The sequence below is a fragment of the Curcuma longa genome, chromosome 1 (genome assembly GCF_044706935.1).
Source record: "Curcuma longa cultivar G26 ecotype Majalengka, Jawa Barat chromosome 1, ITB_CL_G26_1.1, whole genome shotgun sequence".
NCBI classification, from domain to species: Eukaryota; Viridiplantae; Streptophyta; class Magnoliopsida; order Zingiberales; family Zingiberaceae; genus Curcuma; species Curcuma longa.
This window is the reverse complement of record NC_133861.1, coordinates 20,857,829-20,873,519: the sequence shown is the minus strand read 5'-3', so window position 1 is coordinate 20,873,519 and position 15,691 is coordinate 20,857,829. Positions and strand designations below refer to the sequence as shown.

At 36.3% G+C, this 15,691-nt stretch overlaps 3 protein-coding genes across 4 annotated transcripts; 1 reads left to right on the top strand and 2 right to left on the bottom strand.

Annotated features, from left to right (window-relative positions):
* Positions 1 to 793: 793 nt before the first annotated feature.
* Positions 794 to 5,558, bottom strand: LOC141828146 (protein XAP5 CIRCADIAN TIMEKEEPER). Its single transcript, XM_074715522.1, has 12 exons — positions 5,350 to 5,558; positions 3,804 to 3,869; positions 3,617 to 3,681; positions 3,421 to 3,533; positions 2,613 to 2,667; positions 2,435 to 2,511; positions 2,303 to 2,364; positions 2,096 to 2,227; positions 1,934 to 1,987; positions 1,429 to 1,494; positions 1,176 to 1,250; positions 794 to 1,067 (listed from the first exon to the last, which is right to left on the bottom strand). The coding sequence occupies exons 1-12, from the start codon at positions 5,515 to 5,517 to the stop codon at positions 1,017 to 1,019; spliced, it is 984 nt and encodes a 327-aa protein (XP_074571623.1). The 5' UTR covers positions 5,518 to 5,558; the 3' UTR covers positions 794 to 1,016.
* Positions 5,559 to 8,525: 2,967 nt separating this feature from the next.
* LOC141828134 (endoglucanase 24-like) lies at positions 8,526 to 12,944 on the top strand. 2 transcript variants are annotated; one of them, XR_012601745.1, is made up of 7 exons: positions 8,526 to 8,892; positions 9,392 to 9,675; positions 10,878 to 11,315; positions 11,645 to 11,792; positions 12,104 to 12,270; positions 12,393 to 12,782; positions 12,865 to 12,944. XR_012601745.1 is itself a non-coding variant. In XM_074715508.1 (6 exons), exons 1-6 carry the CDS (start codon positions 8,688 to 8,690, stop codon positions 12,720 to 12,722), a joined length of 1,572 nt encoding a protein of 523 aa, XP_074571609.1. In that variant the 5' UTR covers positions 8,526 to 8,687; the 3' UTR covers positions 12,723 to 12,818. The 2 variants fall into 2 exon arrangements, 1 of the variants encoding a protein (XP_074571609.1); XM_074715508.1 differs by lacking the exon at positions 12,865 to 12,944 and having other exon boundaries at positions 12,393 to 12,818.
* A 661-nt stretch (positions 12,945 to 13,605) lies between these two features.
* Positions 13,606 to 14,839, bottom strand: LOC141813623 (uncharacterized). Its single transcript, XM_074701582.1, has 2 exons — positions 14,598 to 14,839; positions 13,606 to 14,297 (listed from the first exon to the last, which is right to left on the bottom strand). Exons 1-2 carry the CDS (start codon positions 14,674 to 14,676, stop codon positions 13,705 to 13,707), a joined length of 672 nt encoding a protein of 223 aa, XP_074557683.1. The 5' UTR covers positions 14,677 to 14,839; the 3' UTR covers positions 13,606 to 13,704.
* Positions 14,840 to 15,691: the final 852 nt, after the last annotated feature.

Genomic DNA, 15,691 nt, shown 5'->3' with positions numbered 1-15,691 from the left:
TCCGGCCTCCTGTCTAACTCGCTTTGCTTCAGCCCCCCCCCCCCCCCCCCCCTCTCTCTCTCTCTCAACCTGGTGGGCCAATGCAAATTTGGGGCCCAGCCCGGACCACTTAGACTACGTGGGCCTTCACTCATTTATATATTTGGATAATTTTATATTTTGTTTAATTTTATGTTTATAATTGAGTTTCGGGTAAAATCATCCTATAATTGTTTAATATAGTAAACTTAAACTTTGAGAGAAAAATATTAAAAATTCTAAAGGGCATTTGATAATATATTATTATTTAAATTCACTTTTAACTATTTTTTACTTTTTCTATGTTTTTTTTATTATAAATCTTATTTCCTCTCATTCTCAAATCTAAATTCGATTATGTATTTTAAAATTATATAATTGAATAAAAAAATCTAGGAAATAAATATCGTCACCATCAAACTTGTATTTGTCCTACCTATTCCTTCAAGTTCTATGCAATCGGACCCCATAAAAAATGACTATCACAATAAATTCGAAAAATACTCACCTTAAAATCATCAATAATTAACCTCCATAACCCATCATTATAAAAGTATTAAAAAATTATGAGCTATAATACAACCACTCCCTCAAATAATAACCACCCACCTAGATAATTATTTGTTTATCATAATTTTTTCCACTAAATAGAATATATACATATTCCAATTGAGAATCAAATCGTGACACTCTAAAAAATCCACCAATAACTCTACCATTGCATCATACCCCGGAGCACATAGCATTAATCTTAGAAATATATATACTTGGTACCTTTCAGGCTAAGAATCTCTATCAATCCTAGCTCAGAATTAATTAAATCTTAAAAAATACTAGAGTTTTCAGATATGGCCTAGGCCTGTGAACAAAACGCAAACGTTACATAGTGAATTCAAATTTTGCACTCAGAAGATTTTTCTTCCTATTAGAGATTGCTGATTAAGTTCTTACAGTCTAGGAATAGTATGAGCAACACAGTCGAAAACTCAACTTTTTTGCTAGTCTCCATGGATAGTATACCTCTCCCATTTTTTAGTAGGATCATATATCTGCAAATAAGAAAGGGATGGTTGTTACAGAAAAAGCCACCATAACTTTGTAATCTCTGATAGGAATTTGTGGTAAAAAGTTTGTGAACGAATGTTTAAGAGGAATACCTCCCATCTAGATGCAGGAAAAATGTGTTTATTCTTCTCATACCAATGTCTTTCAACAACCTTACCAGCATGAGACTGCAAGTGTGAAGACAACATTGTGATGAGAAACAATTTCTATTCATTGCCTACAAATACATTTGAAACTGCAAGTTTCCCGGTTCAGTGGCATCACTTATCATCCCACAAATTGCTCAGTAGGATTCTAGAACTTGAAGAATATAATTAAGAAGAGCAGTAAAATCGGATACAGTACCTCATCTTTCTCAATCGTTGCATCAGCAATGGTTCGAACATCTTCGTGGACATCAAAGTGGAAAAGCTGCAAATGCACAACCATAGAGATCAATAATTTCCAAATCCAAAACTAAGAGTTGGCCCTGGTTCATCAGTGACAGCGGAAAACAAAGCACATAACAAAATACAAAAAAATGGGCATTATAAAGGTAACAGCTAGACAGGGAAAACCTTTACTCTTTACAAGGTACCCTTTGCAACCTTCAGAATCAGTGTATACACGGAGAGGATGGTACTAGAAACTAGTGAGGTTATCAACAAAAACAAGACATTTGATAATAAATGGCACTTGACCAAGAAGTTACTAGAATTCAAAAAATTGGAATGAGGAAGTATGAACAAAATGACATGTGCCAAAACTTTCCAGAGTGACAACCAGTAGACAGAAAGTAATAGTAGTGCAAGCAATTATGAGGAAAAGAAAGAATCTGAAAGCAGTTAATTATATAAAGTATCAACAATACCGGTCCACTTTTGCCCCTTGCTTTGTTGATAATCAGCTCATAAAAACTGTGTTGCTGTCAAATAAAAAGGCACAGGAAGAATAAGTTATATAACTTGCTAGCAGCTTATAGATTAATGGATGTGGGGCAATAAGCAAACAAAAAGGTGCGAGAAATACATACGTGAGGGATAATTAAATCTTCTTTAACATAAAGAAGGTTCTCGACTGATGCTGTTCGAATCTCTCGAAATTCAGGAGCAAGTTGCTGCTGTACAGCTCGCAGAAATTCTCCGATGCTGTCACCTTTTCTAACCTAACGATTCAAAGAAAAAAGTTATTAACAGAGCTTAACAAGAATCATCTAGGATGAGAAAATAATAAGACTTACTTGAATAACCCGTCTGTGACCAGCTCCATCCCAGTAACTATATGTAATTTCAAGAGGTTCATCTGAGAATTTTAAAACTAATTTAGCATAGAAGCAAACAATCAGAAGTTATAAGGGGAATCGTCATCTTACTTTTAATCAATTCTTGTTCACGTAGCCACTGCCGTCGTAATATTTCCCGCTCTGCTTGTTCCTCTGCTTCTCTCTCCCTGAGAGATCATTCTTGCGACCAGCGCAGTGTTTTAGGCCAACCAAGAAGTAAAACATGTTGCTTTTGCTTAGGATTTTAATATATAAATCTATACCGTACCTATCAGGCAGAAAGCTTGTTTCCACATTTGGATCTTTGCCATGTTTGTTTTGTTCTGTAAATTGTAAAGATGACGTCACTTAAACCTGATAGACAAGAACTAAAGAAACATTCTATAGATATAACTTGGTTTACATGTCACAAGAAGTCTTCAAAGTTTTCAGTTATGCTTTGACAATATAGTATCAACTCATTTTAGCTTTGGCTGAAAACAAATAATTTGAGAAAATGCATGAAAGCAACAGCATTTCATGGAGGTATGTAGACCTGGAAAAAAAGCAGGCTCAAAGTAATTATGAATATGCCTAATTCTAGGAGGCCACATTTTTAAAAATTGTTGCAAGCATACAATCAACAGAAGGATTTCATTCCTAAACTGGAAGCTAACTTCCATATCTCTTTGATCAACATTGATTGTCCATATGAAGAAAGATGCCATACTCCAATTTATGTAGATCAAAGAGATATGGACAATCAATGTTCCTCCTATATAATTTATATTGCATGATACAAACAAAGAGTGCCCTATGATATGATGATTCAATTCAGCAACAAGCTGTGTTAGTCCCAACTATTTGGGATCAGCAATATAGATTAGCTAGCTGAATTGAATTCAGTGCAAGGCTACATCACTAACAATATCCACAAAAGAAAGCAATTTAATGGACTAGAATGAACCAAAGAAGAAAAATCAACCTCACTATGTTTAACATTGAAAATCTATCAAATGACATGGTTGTTCAGGAAGAAAATGGTTGCTAACACTAATATATGTATAATGAGTACCGGAGAAAAGAATGAACTCAACTCTTTTCCATGTTTTCCTCATCACTCTCATTCTCTATTTCATCAACAAAGGATAAGCGTGAATCAACCTTTACCCTCCTCTTTTTCCTTTTTTGCATCTGTAGCTCTTCCTCCCTGACATTGATAGACAAATTATCACAAAATTTATGATAAAACAGAGAATTATTAGAGTGAATTGTTCAAAGACTGAAACTGACTCTTCCTTCAACTTTTGAAGCTTCTCCTTTTCTTCCTCCTCAATTTTGTTTCGTATATTGACCCTCTATCAAAGTCCAAAAAAGAACATGAATAAACAAGAAATGAAGACACTTGGTCTCACAAACTGCAGTACAATTTTGTGAAGGCACTGAAATAAGCAAATGAGACTACCCAGTAATATCTTACCTTCTCAACATATTGTTCTCTAGTCACTAGACCAATTGTCTCCTTCTTAAATGCTGTCTCAAGAATCTGAAAGCCATATGAAAATTAGATAAATAAATATAGTACAAAGGAAGAATTATCAGATGTAGAAGTGATGTGATGGATTGTTTTTACAGATTTAATGTTTAAAGAAATAAATGTTTTCTTCACCAAAATTCAAAGACATCTGTAACATTTTATTCTGAAAAAATTGAGAACATAGAAATAACAGACATGTAGAGAGCTGGTCACCATAGAATTAAGCTACGAAGAATTTAATGCTTAAGGAAAGAATTTATCCGAGCAATATGCAATTGATCAACTGCATAGCACATATAAAGTATGTGTGGGCATATGGGGCACATATCTATAGTATCCAATAAAGTATATTAATTGACACATTCAATTAATTATTCCACAACTAGAAAATATGTCAATAATACAATGCAAATCACATTAACCAGCAGCATAAAATAGATACACAAGTAAGATGCATATAATCAATGTATCACTTGCAAAAGTAAACACATAAAAGCTACAAGCTATCTGGACTTAAGCCAACTAGTTTAAGACTAAATGGGTTAGAAGGAACCGAATAAGATTATTTCAGATTAAGTCAACTTAGTTAAGACTAAATGGGTTTAAATGAACTAAATAAGATTGTTTCCAACTTCATATTGGGCTGTATTGCAACCGCCAATACAGTCCCCTTCCTAGTTTGGCTAGGCAACTACCTAAGAGTCCCAGGTTTTTTTTTTTTTTTTTTGATCTACACAGAGGTAGATTCTTTGACATAGATTGGCCAACTCATATTTCTAAACTACAAGATGAATGTACAAATCATATTTAAATAAGCATTCCCAATGCATATTATTTGTAAATGATATTGTGTTAATTAATGAGAATGTAGATATAATAAACACGAGTTTAGAAAGTGAAATTTTGTAAGTAGAACCAAATGCAAATATATGAAATACAGTTTCAATACAAGGAGTTAGAAAATCGTTAAGATGGATAGAAAGGAAATTCCAATAAAGTTTAAACATAGGACTATTATTTAAAAGAAAGATTGAAAACGGACAGAAACTTTTGAAGTCGTAGAAGATCGTCATTTGTCTCTTGTGCTAAAGAAATATGATTGATCGCCAATACTTTATTGTTGATATGTGGGAAATTAGAAAACAACCCATATAAAATAAAATTGATCAAATTTGTTTCTTTAAACTCCACCCACAAAAACGATACCCCAAAACTGATTCGCATGTGCAAAACTTTGGTAGGTCGTATTTTCAGGAATCACTCCAAAAAAAACTGTTTCTGCAAATAGCTGAAAGATACAATTTTCGGACAGCTGCTTATTTCCTAGAAATATAACGCCCTACAGTTAGGGTATTTTACTGGACAGGAGACAAGGTACCAGACGTGAAATCAAGAAGGTAAAACCCTAACCAGCAAATAAGAAAAAACGGAGGTGAAGTACCAAGACCAAATAGGGACAGATCGAGGAAATAATTAGAACAAATAATACCTCTGAGGTTCCGGAGCCGAATTGGAGAAGGCCGGATTGGCCGCCGGCGGAAGCGTTCTTCTTCTTCTCCTCAAGCTTTCGGCGCTCAGCCTCCCTCTGTTTCTCCAGCCTTCGAATCCGCACCGCGTCCTGGGCGGTGCCCACATACCCATCCCCCATCCCCGACATCTTTCCCTCTGTCACTTCTCTTACTCCCTTCGCCTCGCCTGGCCTCGCCTCGCACGAACCGAAGGGCAGCAGCCACGGTAAGTCGGTAACCAGTACTTAAATAGAAGCGCACGCGCGATACACGTGCAGGGAAATGGACACAATTGAATTGGGTAATGGCAAAGTGGCATAACTAATTAATTATTTATCATTGTCAATTATAAATATAATTGAAATTCATATTACATAACAAAATTCTAATCGAAATCGAATTAAATGATTTCCCCTTTATTTTAATCTTGAGACATTCAAACTGCAGCATTGTACATAATAATAATAATGATAATAATAATAATAGCATCTTTAATTTTTATGTTCATGAAGTGCTAATTATTTAAGAAATAGTCAAAAGTAAAAAGACTCTTTTTTATCTTTAAAAGGGTGTTCTATTTAAAAATATTAAACTAATTTTTTTTTTATTTTTTATCTTAAAAAATTATTTTGTTTCAGTGCTCTTGTGCCAATTTTAATCAAAATTAATATACATTGTATTTAAAATCAAACAATTTGAATAAAATTATTAAATGCGGCATGCAAATTTGACCGTATTGTATATGGTGGCAAAAATCTACTTGATCATTTTGTATGAGCAATGATGTCAAAGTTTTTTTCTCATTTTTTTCTTATGATGTAGCTAACTCTGCAAAGCATAATATGCATCAAAAGGACTCGTCACGAGTTACTCTGACAAAGTTCCTTCGGAAACTGTTCAAGTCATCATTGAGCTATAAAATAATATAAAATAGAAAAATGATAACGAAAATAGAATGAAATGGAGTAAAATATATGATAAAATTAGATTGCATGGGAAACTCTTTCATATTGATCTTCATCCTTTTCTTCTGCAAGTAAAAAAAAACAAAAAAATAAAGAGAGAGATCTTTAAAGGGCTCACCTCATGAAAATAAGATTATTAAATGACATCATTGTTATCGTTGTATCTTTTTCATATTGAAAACCATCATATCTCTTTATATGCCAGGAGGTTGAAAAATTGAAAACTAAAAAGGTTGGGAAGTCGACAACTCACGAGATTGAGAAATCAACAATCAAGGACATCGGAAGATTAACAAGTCCGATTGGTTCGACAGGTTAGATCAATTAGATACTGGCTAAGTACCGGATATCTACATGGATCAAATCTTGAAGCATGCCACGTGATCCATACGTGCATCGATTTCTACCCGTTCGGTCTCCCCCTATCATTATTTAGAATCTTTGACTAAAATTATTTATAGCAAATTCTGATCAAAATTATTATAACAATATTAAAGTGAGTTTCTTCCGTTTGAAGTCAAGTTAAAAAATAATATTTTAACATAATAGTGATCCTTTAAGCAAGTAAAAATAATTTTTAAACTTTTCTAATTAAAAAGGGATAGTCTTTGGGATCCGATTGTCATCCTTATTATATTACCTAAAGCGTAGTTATTTATATTCATTTCTGTCACAGCAACATGGATTTTTTAAATTTTCTCAACTTATTTCACTATAAATTATATAATAGTATATAATAAAAAAAACATAAGTTCATAATTATATGGAATTTGCCACGCAACAGTTTCACATAATTGATCTTACAATTATATATAAGAAGATAAATTAAAAAATTATAATTGATCAGGAGAAAATATTTTCTTTGATTTCATTAAAAGTTAACTCTTATTTATTGTAACAATATCTATCAAGTAGTAATCAACTGAGCATTCATAATTGCTTTCAAAGAAAAAAAATAATAATTAATTATGATCAATCGTCGGGAGGATAAAAAATTTATAGTGGGAGGGTAAAAAATATGATAGACTAAGTAGTAAGAGTTTAAATTTCATTCGTACATATTCGAGGAGTTTGAAAAAATTATAATGTTGGATCGATCGTTAGGATCAATATGTGCTTTCCAATTTATTTTGATAATTGTAGAAAATTTTTATAGGATTCAATCAGTATCTCTAAGATTAATTAGATAGTAGGAATTGAATATAGAAATTAAAAAATATATATTGGACGGCTACCATCAATGATTAATAGATATGCTAGATCATATTATAGTTAATTATTTTATTTTCAATTGGTCCAAAGGATCATTTTAGTGGAAAAAAACAAAGTTGGCTATGATTTGACGAAAAAAAATATATCGGGATTAATTTAATAAGAATACAATATACGCGCATGGTGAGATGCACACATGATTGCTGGTGCCGACCGACCTCTTTAATCCACTTCATTACTCACCTACCGAACGTTTATTATATATTTCCGTGCGACGCCATGCATACAAATCAAAATTGCACCCGCTTTTGTGGCATAATAAATGAGATATTTGATCATTTAGAAATTTGAAATAAAATTGTTTTAAAAAAATGATCTTAAAGACAAAATATATTAGATTTTTTAATGTCTATATATTTATAGTTTTTATTTTTTTTAAAGAAGCAAATGGTCTAGTCAACTAGTCGTTTTTAGTAATTTAAAACGAAAAGGCCTGAAGTTTAATCTGAAATCTGAAAATAAATTAAATAAATAAATAAAATTTGGACCGCTTCGGTTTGGATTTTCGGATCGGATTTGGCATTCAATTTTTCACCCACCCCTTTTGACGTCTCTGCACGCTAACCCTGGTTTGTCTGTGAGCCGATCCAGCGGATCCGCTACGGAACTCATTGCATCCCTACCTTGTGGTTGGCCCCTCGTTGAGCCGCAGCCTGTGGGGCCCACATCAGCGTAATTTGGACGGCCGCCCCACGTTTTACGGTAACTCAAGTGAGCCGACACGGGAATCAGATCAAGCGCCACGACGGGCACCATACGCTCAGGATGAACCTATAATAATATGCCACGTCACGATGCAATGTTGTGTCGGTGTTACCCAAGCAGTAGAAGTTAACGAGCGATCACATCGTCGTTTTCTGCCTCCGGTCACCGGTCACCCACACAGCTGCGCTGCCTCTTTCTTGATTTTCCTTCTTTTTCCAGATCTATAAACACTCCAAGACCTTCGCCGCCTCCTCTCGGTTCGATCGTGTCGCGCTGCATTGCCTGCGGAATCTGAGGTCTGAAGACCATTGCTGATTGCTTCATTGCGTGTCCGCCGTAGGCGGGGTTGGGTTCGAGGGGGAAGCGGAGGTGGGAGAATGGGTGCGAAATACACGAGGGGGTGCACCGGGTGGCTGATCGTGCTCTTGGTGGCGGCGCTGGTTGTCGCCGCAGTTGTCTTCGCCGTCATCAAGAAGCACCATCACAGAGACGTGCTCCCGGTGCCGGGGCCGCCCGGGAGCCTCGACCAGAAGTATGCTGATGCGCTAGGCGTGGCGCTGCAGTTCTTCCAAGTTCAAAAGTGTATGCTCGTTAACTCTATTCCGCTTCTGATCCTTTGCTCCACTCTTATTCACATTTAAGATCATATTTCATTGTGAAATGGATTTGCTGGGCTGTGCATCTAGTTTTTTTTTTTGCTCTCTCGCTCTTTCTTTTTCTGTTTCTTCTTATTGGGTAAGAATATGTATTCTGTAGTGCAATGTGTAGTTCTTCACACTTCATACCAACAACTTGGCAAAATTTGCTCTATGTGAATGGGTTCTTCTTCTTCTTCTTCTTTCTGATTACTTACTGGTAATAGCACTGCAAAAGGATTGAATCTATTAATTGCCTTCTTTTTTCTTGTCAACCTAGAAATTTCCCCTTTTTTTGTTTGGTTCGAATCGATTATGGGAATTCTCACAGGCCATTGACTTCGACAGTAAAATAATTATTCACATCTAAACGGATCAGATTTCCTTTTTTGTTTTCCTCTACACAATGTGGGCATGACAGATCCTTGTTTGTCGATGCCCTGCAGCTGGTAAACTGGTCGATAATAAAATCACTTGGAGAGGGGACTCAGCTTTGGACGACGGAAAAGAGGAAGGACTAGACCTCTCAAAAGGAATGTATGATGCAGGTGACCACATGAAATTTGGTTTTCCGATGGCATATACTGCAACAGTGTTGTCGTGGTCAATTCTTGAATATGGAGATCAAATGTCTACTGCCAAGCAGCTGGATCCAGCTCTAGATGCTCTCAAGTGGATCACAGATTATTTGATTAATGCCCACCCTTCTGACAGTGTGTTATTTGTTCAGGTGATAAGGAGTTGCATGCTCTTCTATTTCCTTTTTTGCATAAATTAGGGCACCAAAGTTAGAGATTCAACTTTCTTAAATCTCTAAGGTGGCTTTTGATTTCATGGAATGTTTGTCAATTGAGCATTTTCATCATCCTGACTTTTCTTCAACATCTGTTTTTGAGTCGAAGAGGGAAAGCAATTTAGGCAAAATGCATGGGTTATGTTTAAATTGTACCTATGATGTGGCTTTGCTTGTAGATAGATTCTTAATTCACTTCTCTTTCTCCACATTTGATCTGATTTATTACGCTGTTGGTTTTTGTAGGAAATGTTTTATTTTGCCACCTGAATTTTACCTCCTTTTCAGATTACCCCTCAAGTTTCAAAATTGTCAAAAAATACCTTCTGGATCTTACAGCCTCTTGTCATTTCATCCTCTAACCATGATCATAACTAATTCATCTATAAGAATAATGATGTGGTGGTGTGCCACATGTGTGTCACATCACTTGTCCATTGAGTAAAATAATAGTGGTGATGATTGGTGGTGAAATGATAAAATGTTAAAGGATGGGGAGGGAATTTTGACAATTTTAAAACTCTAAGATACAATTTGAAAAAATGGGAAACTCCGAGTTCAATGAAAATTTACCTTTTTTTTTTTTTTTACCATAGCCATTTTTGTCAATGCAGAGGGAAAATGGTTACCTGCAAAAGAAGCCAGGACTATACTAGGCAATTCTAGTCCTTTTGTTACCCTTTTTTAATTATTATTACTATCTTTTTTATCAACATGACAGCAAATGAACACGTTTGGCATTGCATACTTATGTCATCCAGGATTAATTTTGATTAGGTTGTTTGAAAGTGTAACTTCAACTGTACCTTATGTAAGTTCTTGGTAATATTGGCTAATGTATGAAATAAGCAGTTAACACAGGACGCAGTGCAGCCCCTAAACCATTCATTGTAAGTGAAATCACTCGCTTTAGAGTGCTAACATCCTTCTTTCCTTGGCTTCCATATTGCACCACTTAATCACTTACTTTGCAGAAAATTAATCATACACCTTGATATGGCAATTATGTCGTACCTGTCTGAAAGACGCTTCAGCCAATTCTTAATTTCTTATATTTTTTTCATAAGATTCTGGTATTCTGTCCTCTCTTTTAACATTATGACTGTTTTTTTTTTGTTTGTCTTTTTTCTTTGTTACAGGTAGGAGATCCTGATATAGACCACAAATGTTGGGAAAGAGCAGAAACAATGGTTGAGAATAGACCGCTGACACAGATTAACAAAACTGCACCTGGAAGTGATGTGGCTGCTGAAACTGCTGCAGCCATGGCTGCAGCTTCCTTGATTTTCAAAAGGACTGACAGTAGATATTCAGATTTGCTCCTTCAGCATGCCAAGAAATTATTTACTTTCGCGGATAATTATAGAGGCATCTACAGTGACAGCATTACAAAGGTCCAGACATTCTATAATTCTACTGGATATGGGGATGAACTCTTGTGGGCAGCTAGTTGGCTTTATCATGCCACTGGTGATCAAAGTTATCTAGATTACGTGACTGTAAAAAATGGAAATTCTTTTGCTGACTGGGGTAGACCAACTTGGTTCAGCTGGGATGACAAACGTGCCGGTACTCAGGTACATATTCTTGTTCATAATGTGATATACTGCTTCAAGAATTCAAACTAATTCATCTAAATTCTTTCCAGATTCCATCTGGTACACTGTCATTTTTTATTTTTTATATTTCTGCTTGATGATGCAACCATTTAGATCCTAAAATCGTTCCGTGCCGCCTCTTAATGTAACGTGATTGTCTATTGAATAATACTATCCAACTGTTTCATAAATACTAAATAATTGATAGCTCAAAAGATTTGTTTGATTGCTATGTTACTAAAATACACATCAGGATCAGAACCTGTAATTTTCAAGTTGTCGAAGTTAACTTACAATCTGCTGTGCAGGTACTTTTGTCCAGAGTACATTTCTTTGGTTCAACGCAATTTTCGAGTGGGGAATTGAAGGGCCTCCAATCGTATAGAGACACAGCTGAAGCTGTTATATGTGGCTTGTTACCAGATTCCCCAACGGCCACTTCCAGTAGAACAGAAGGTACATGAACCACCAGCACATTATCTTAGAATTGTAGTAGAGATAAACTGCCATAAATATTCTTTCCATATATTTCATCTTTTTTTTCCTCATAAATGTTTGAGTTATTGGAAGAATATAGTAAGTATGAATTTACTTGTCTAGAATCACTTTTTTTAAAAAAATAAAATATTTTTTGCAATTTTCTTGGAAAAGAACTTAGACAGGCAAGACTATGACTCATTAATCCTCTACGCATGTGTGTGTGTATAGGGTCTGTTGCGATTTTACAATCTGTTCATATCCTAAACTTATGAGTTTTCATACTGCAGGTGGCTTGGTATGGATAGATGAGTGGGATGCTCTTCAACATCCTGTGGCTGCATCATTCTTGGCTGTTGTTTACAGTGACTACATGCTTACTTCTCGCACACCAGAAATCCAATGCAGTGGGAAAACTTTTACTCCCTCTGATCTTCGAAGCTTTGCTACATCCCAGGTGATTCTCGCACGCCTCTCGTTTTTGGTCAAAATAATGTTAATATGCTGAATAGCTGATGACTATATGATTAGTATCAGGCATTCCAAGATCTTTGCTTAACCTTTGGTTTGTGTTATCAGGTTGATTACATCTTGGGTGACAATCCAATGAAGCTTAGTTACCTTGTGGGATATGGAGACAGCTATCCGCAACAGGTTCACCACAGGGGAGCATCAATCCCCGCGGACGCCAGCACAGGATGTAATGGTTTCCAGTGGCTCTCTTCTACTGAACCAAATCCAAATGTAGCCATGGGAGCGCTGGTGGGCGGGCCATTTAAGAATGACTCCTATATTGATCTCCGAAACAACTCGATGCAGAATGAACCTAGTACCTACAACAGTGCTGTACTTGTTGGATTATTATCTGGCCTCGTTACCACCTCGTCCGTTAGCACCTCTTTCCGCTGATCAACCACTGCTTTTACACATCGATTTGATGTCTTCTCAAATTGTATATCTGTCTAGTGAGTGAGTTTCCTTTGCTATATCTCTCCCATCTGTTGATTTTACACATCTATTTAATGATTTTCAAATTGCATCTCTCTCTCAGTGAGTGAGTTTCCGCTGCTATGTTTCACGAACTTTGATTCCGACAGCTCCTCTCAAGTGCTACAGCCTAATTGCAGCAAAACTAAGGTACACACACCTATAAAATTTAGGCGAAGTTTCATTTTAACTTCTCAAACTTAAAGCACAACTCAGGCGAAGGGGGCCTCATGCAAGTTAGTGTGAAGGCTCCCCTTCATCCTGGAATTCTTCTCGTACTGGAACTGTTAACTAACAGCAAATAACCCCGTTTACGCTTTCATTCACAACGACTAGTATCCCAATGATCTTGTTCATGCTGAGTTCTAAAAATAAAATTTATCAATAAATTTTTTATTGGAATACAATCAAAATTTCACGTTGAAAATACATAGAAAAGATCGATGAAAATATCTATATTGGTATAAAACTTTTTGGGTACAATTCAAAAATAAAATCACGAGAACTTGACCTAAAATATATTATCATACTGTTGAATATCATACTAAACAAGCATGCTCTCTATGTATTTTCAATCTGACAAAAATCAATTTTAACTTTGAATTGAATGTTCTCGTAAGATGGAGATATCTATTTTGGTATGAAGCATTTTGGGTACAATTCAAAAATAAAATCATAAAGATGATTGAATCCAAAATAAATAATATCATATCGTTGTGAAGATATATATGGATTCTATCTATCGAATCTAACACTTTTATCAAAGTACAATTCAAAGGGAAAGAACTAAACAAGCATGCTCTCTATGTATTTTCAATCTGACAAAACCAATTTCAACTTTGAATTGAATGTTCTCGTAAAAAGAAAAGCCTCCCAAACAAACTACAATCACATCTACTACTCATCAAACTACTACCACCAGTTGAACTACTAAGAAACATATCATCATCATCACCATAATGTTCAATTGCACCATAAGCACCTCCCCTGCACTGCATGTCACATTTGCCCCGCTGAAGCAGCCAGTCCTCTGCTCAATCCCTTTTCCACCCTCAAGAACAAAGCTGGAGCTGGAGCTCCCATTACTAAACAAGATGCACCAGAGGAACGGCCCCTGGTTGTCCTCTCTGACATAGCCAACTCCGACCTCATTGTGCTCTTTGCTTTGCAGAAGAGAGAGTGACCTGTTGTTTGGGACTAGAACACCAGTGAAGGCTTGCTGTATGTCTACTTGGCGGTCCCAGGAGCAGCCGAAGATGTGGCCGGAGATGTCCTCCACGGTCGGCAGCTCTACCCCGCAGTTGGGCGCATAGACCTCAGTGATGTCGACTTCGGGAGGGCGGCAGTCGAGAGTGTTGTTGCCGGTGCAGTTTTTAGCGCATTTCAGTAAGAGCTGCAAGGCCATACAGCCTAGTCCTGCGCTGTTCGAGAGTTCTGGCAGCTTGGTGGCTGTTCTATTCTTGTTTATCAAGTTCACAATTTGGTTTGCAGGATTTCCTGGAGACAAGATCAGGTGCAAGAATTGGTAGCAGATCACTTGAGTCTGATACGATACTCCATGCTACTGAATGATGAGTAGTTTTTATATACACCTTATCCACTGCAATGTTCAAATGTAAGACCTTTGCAGCATGCAAATTATAATTTTTAAGAAACCAATTATTCCCAATTCTAGTTGGAATCAAACGACAAATCTAACAATCACATCTCTACTAGTAACTTCTCAGTGAGCTGAAGGGATAAAAATGCAATCTGTACTATAGATTAAGAAAGAAAAAAAAAGTGAGGAGAAAGTACCATTGTCAATTTGGATTTGGGCTGAGACAACTGGCAGAAGAAGTATGAGAGACGAAATGTAGATCTTACAGTTCCACATCGAGAAACAATGGCAAACCTCACATCAGATCAACCTCCAGAGCAAAATAGCACTCGAATGGAGAAGTTTCCTCGCAATCCTAGCACCGGTGGAAGATGCACAGGATGGAGGTAACAAGTGAGTGCAGCTTGAGTTGGATGCTGCTTTGCTTTTACCCTGGAAATGAGGGTAGTGGCGTAAGTGGAGGACAGTATTTAGGGTTGGGGAGATGGAGACAGACACCCCAGAGGAAAGCCCGAAAAGGGGCTGGGTGGTGGACCCTGCTAGGCTGTTGATGTTTTGATGAGGGTTGCTAGATGCACATTATTACCTCGTGTCCTTTAGAAGCTGCTTTTGTGGTGATCCAGTTGTATCAAAATACAGAGCATGGCAGCAGAATAAGTAGGTTGTTTCAATGGCACCTCTAAATCGAAAACACAGAATTTGGACTGACACTTCAGACTACCTAATTAAGGGCAGTATGAAATCTCACAGATTTTCTGAATCCTACAAATCTAGTTTGTAGAATCCCACAGATACATGGAATCTTTCATATCTGATAGATTGCACATTTTAAGAGTTATTTTCTAAGACTTCCTACTGTGATTCCTGAATTACAATAGGAAGTCTACTTTTCTTATGAATGCTGGTCCAGTGTACCTATCTGAAGGATGAACAAAAGAGAGGTATCTTGTCCTCTACTCTGCAAGTATGCTTAATTTGTTTTTTCTCGTTTATCAATTAGCATCTCCACCTTATTTCCTTTTGTGGGGTTGACCTTGTGAAGCAATGGTTGTTGGTAGGTTTGTCTGTCAATTACATACATGAATGAATTAGGTCAAATACTTGGAAATAGTTGGCTAGTTCGTTCTTTAAGAAAGAGATATGGCAGTCCTTGTGGAGTCCTGTTGAAGTACGTACAAAAAAAAAGAGTGTTTGGTTAGAGGTATCATTCTGTCGCTAAGGACTCTTTCTTAGGGGAGATCAGGTTCTTCTTTATTATTTCTTAATTTAAAAAAAAAATGCGTTTCATTGC

Bases quoted from the DNA above. Each gene is read 5' to 3' on its own strand.
- LOC141828146 (XM_074715522.1), bottom strand. From the start codon at position 5,517: ATGTCGGGGATGGGGGATGGGTATGTGGGCACCGCCCAGGACGCGGTG. The intron at 2,668-3,420 runs GTTGAGTTCATT...TACAATTTACAG, and splicing joins TGAGGAAAACATGGAAAAGA to AACAAAACAAACATGGCAAA. The intron at 2,512-2,612 runs GTACGGTATAGA...ATGATCTCTCAG, and splicing joins ACAAGCTTTCTGCCTGATAG to GGAGAGAGAAGCAGAGGAAC.
- LOC141828134 (XM_074715508.1), top strand. From the start codon at position 8,688: ATGGGTGCGAAATACACGAGGGGGTGCACCGGGTGGCTGATCGTGCTC. The intron at 11,316-11,644 runs GTACATATTCTT...TCTGCTGTGCAG, and splicing joins ACAAACGTGCCGGTACTCAG to GTACTTTTGTCCAGAGTACA. The intron at 11,793-12,103 runs GTACATGAACCA...TTCATACTGCAG, and splicing joins CACTTCCAGTAGAACAGAAG to GTGGCTTGGTATGGATAGAT.
- LOC141813623 (XM_074701582.1), bottom strand. From the start codon at position 14,676: ATGTGGAACTGTAAGATCTACATTTCGTCTCTCATACTTCTTCTGCCA. The intron at 14,298-14,597 runs GTACTTTCTCCT...TCTTGTCTCCAG, and splicing joins CCAAATCCAAATTGACAATG to GAAATCCTGCAAACCAAATT.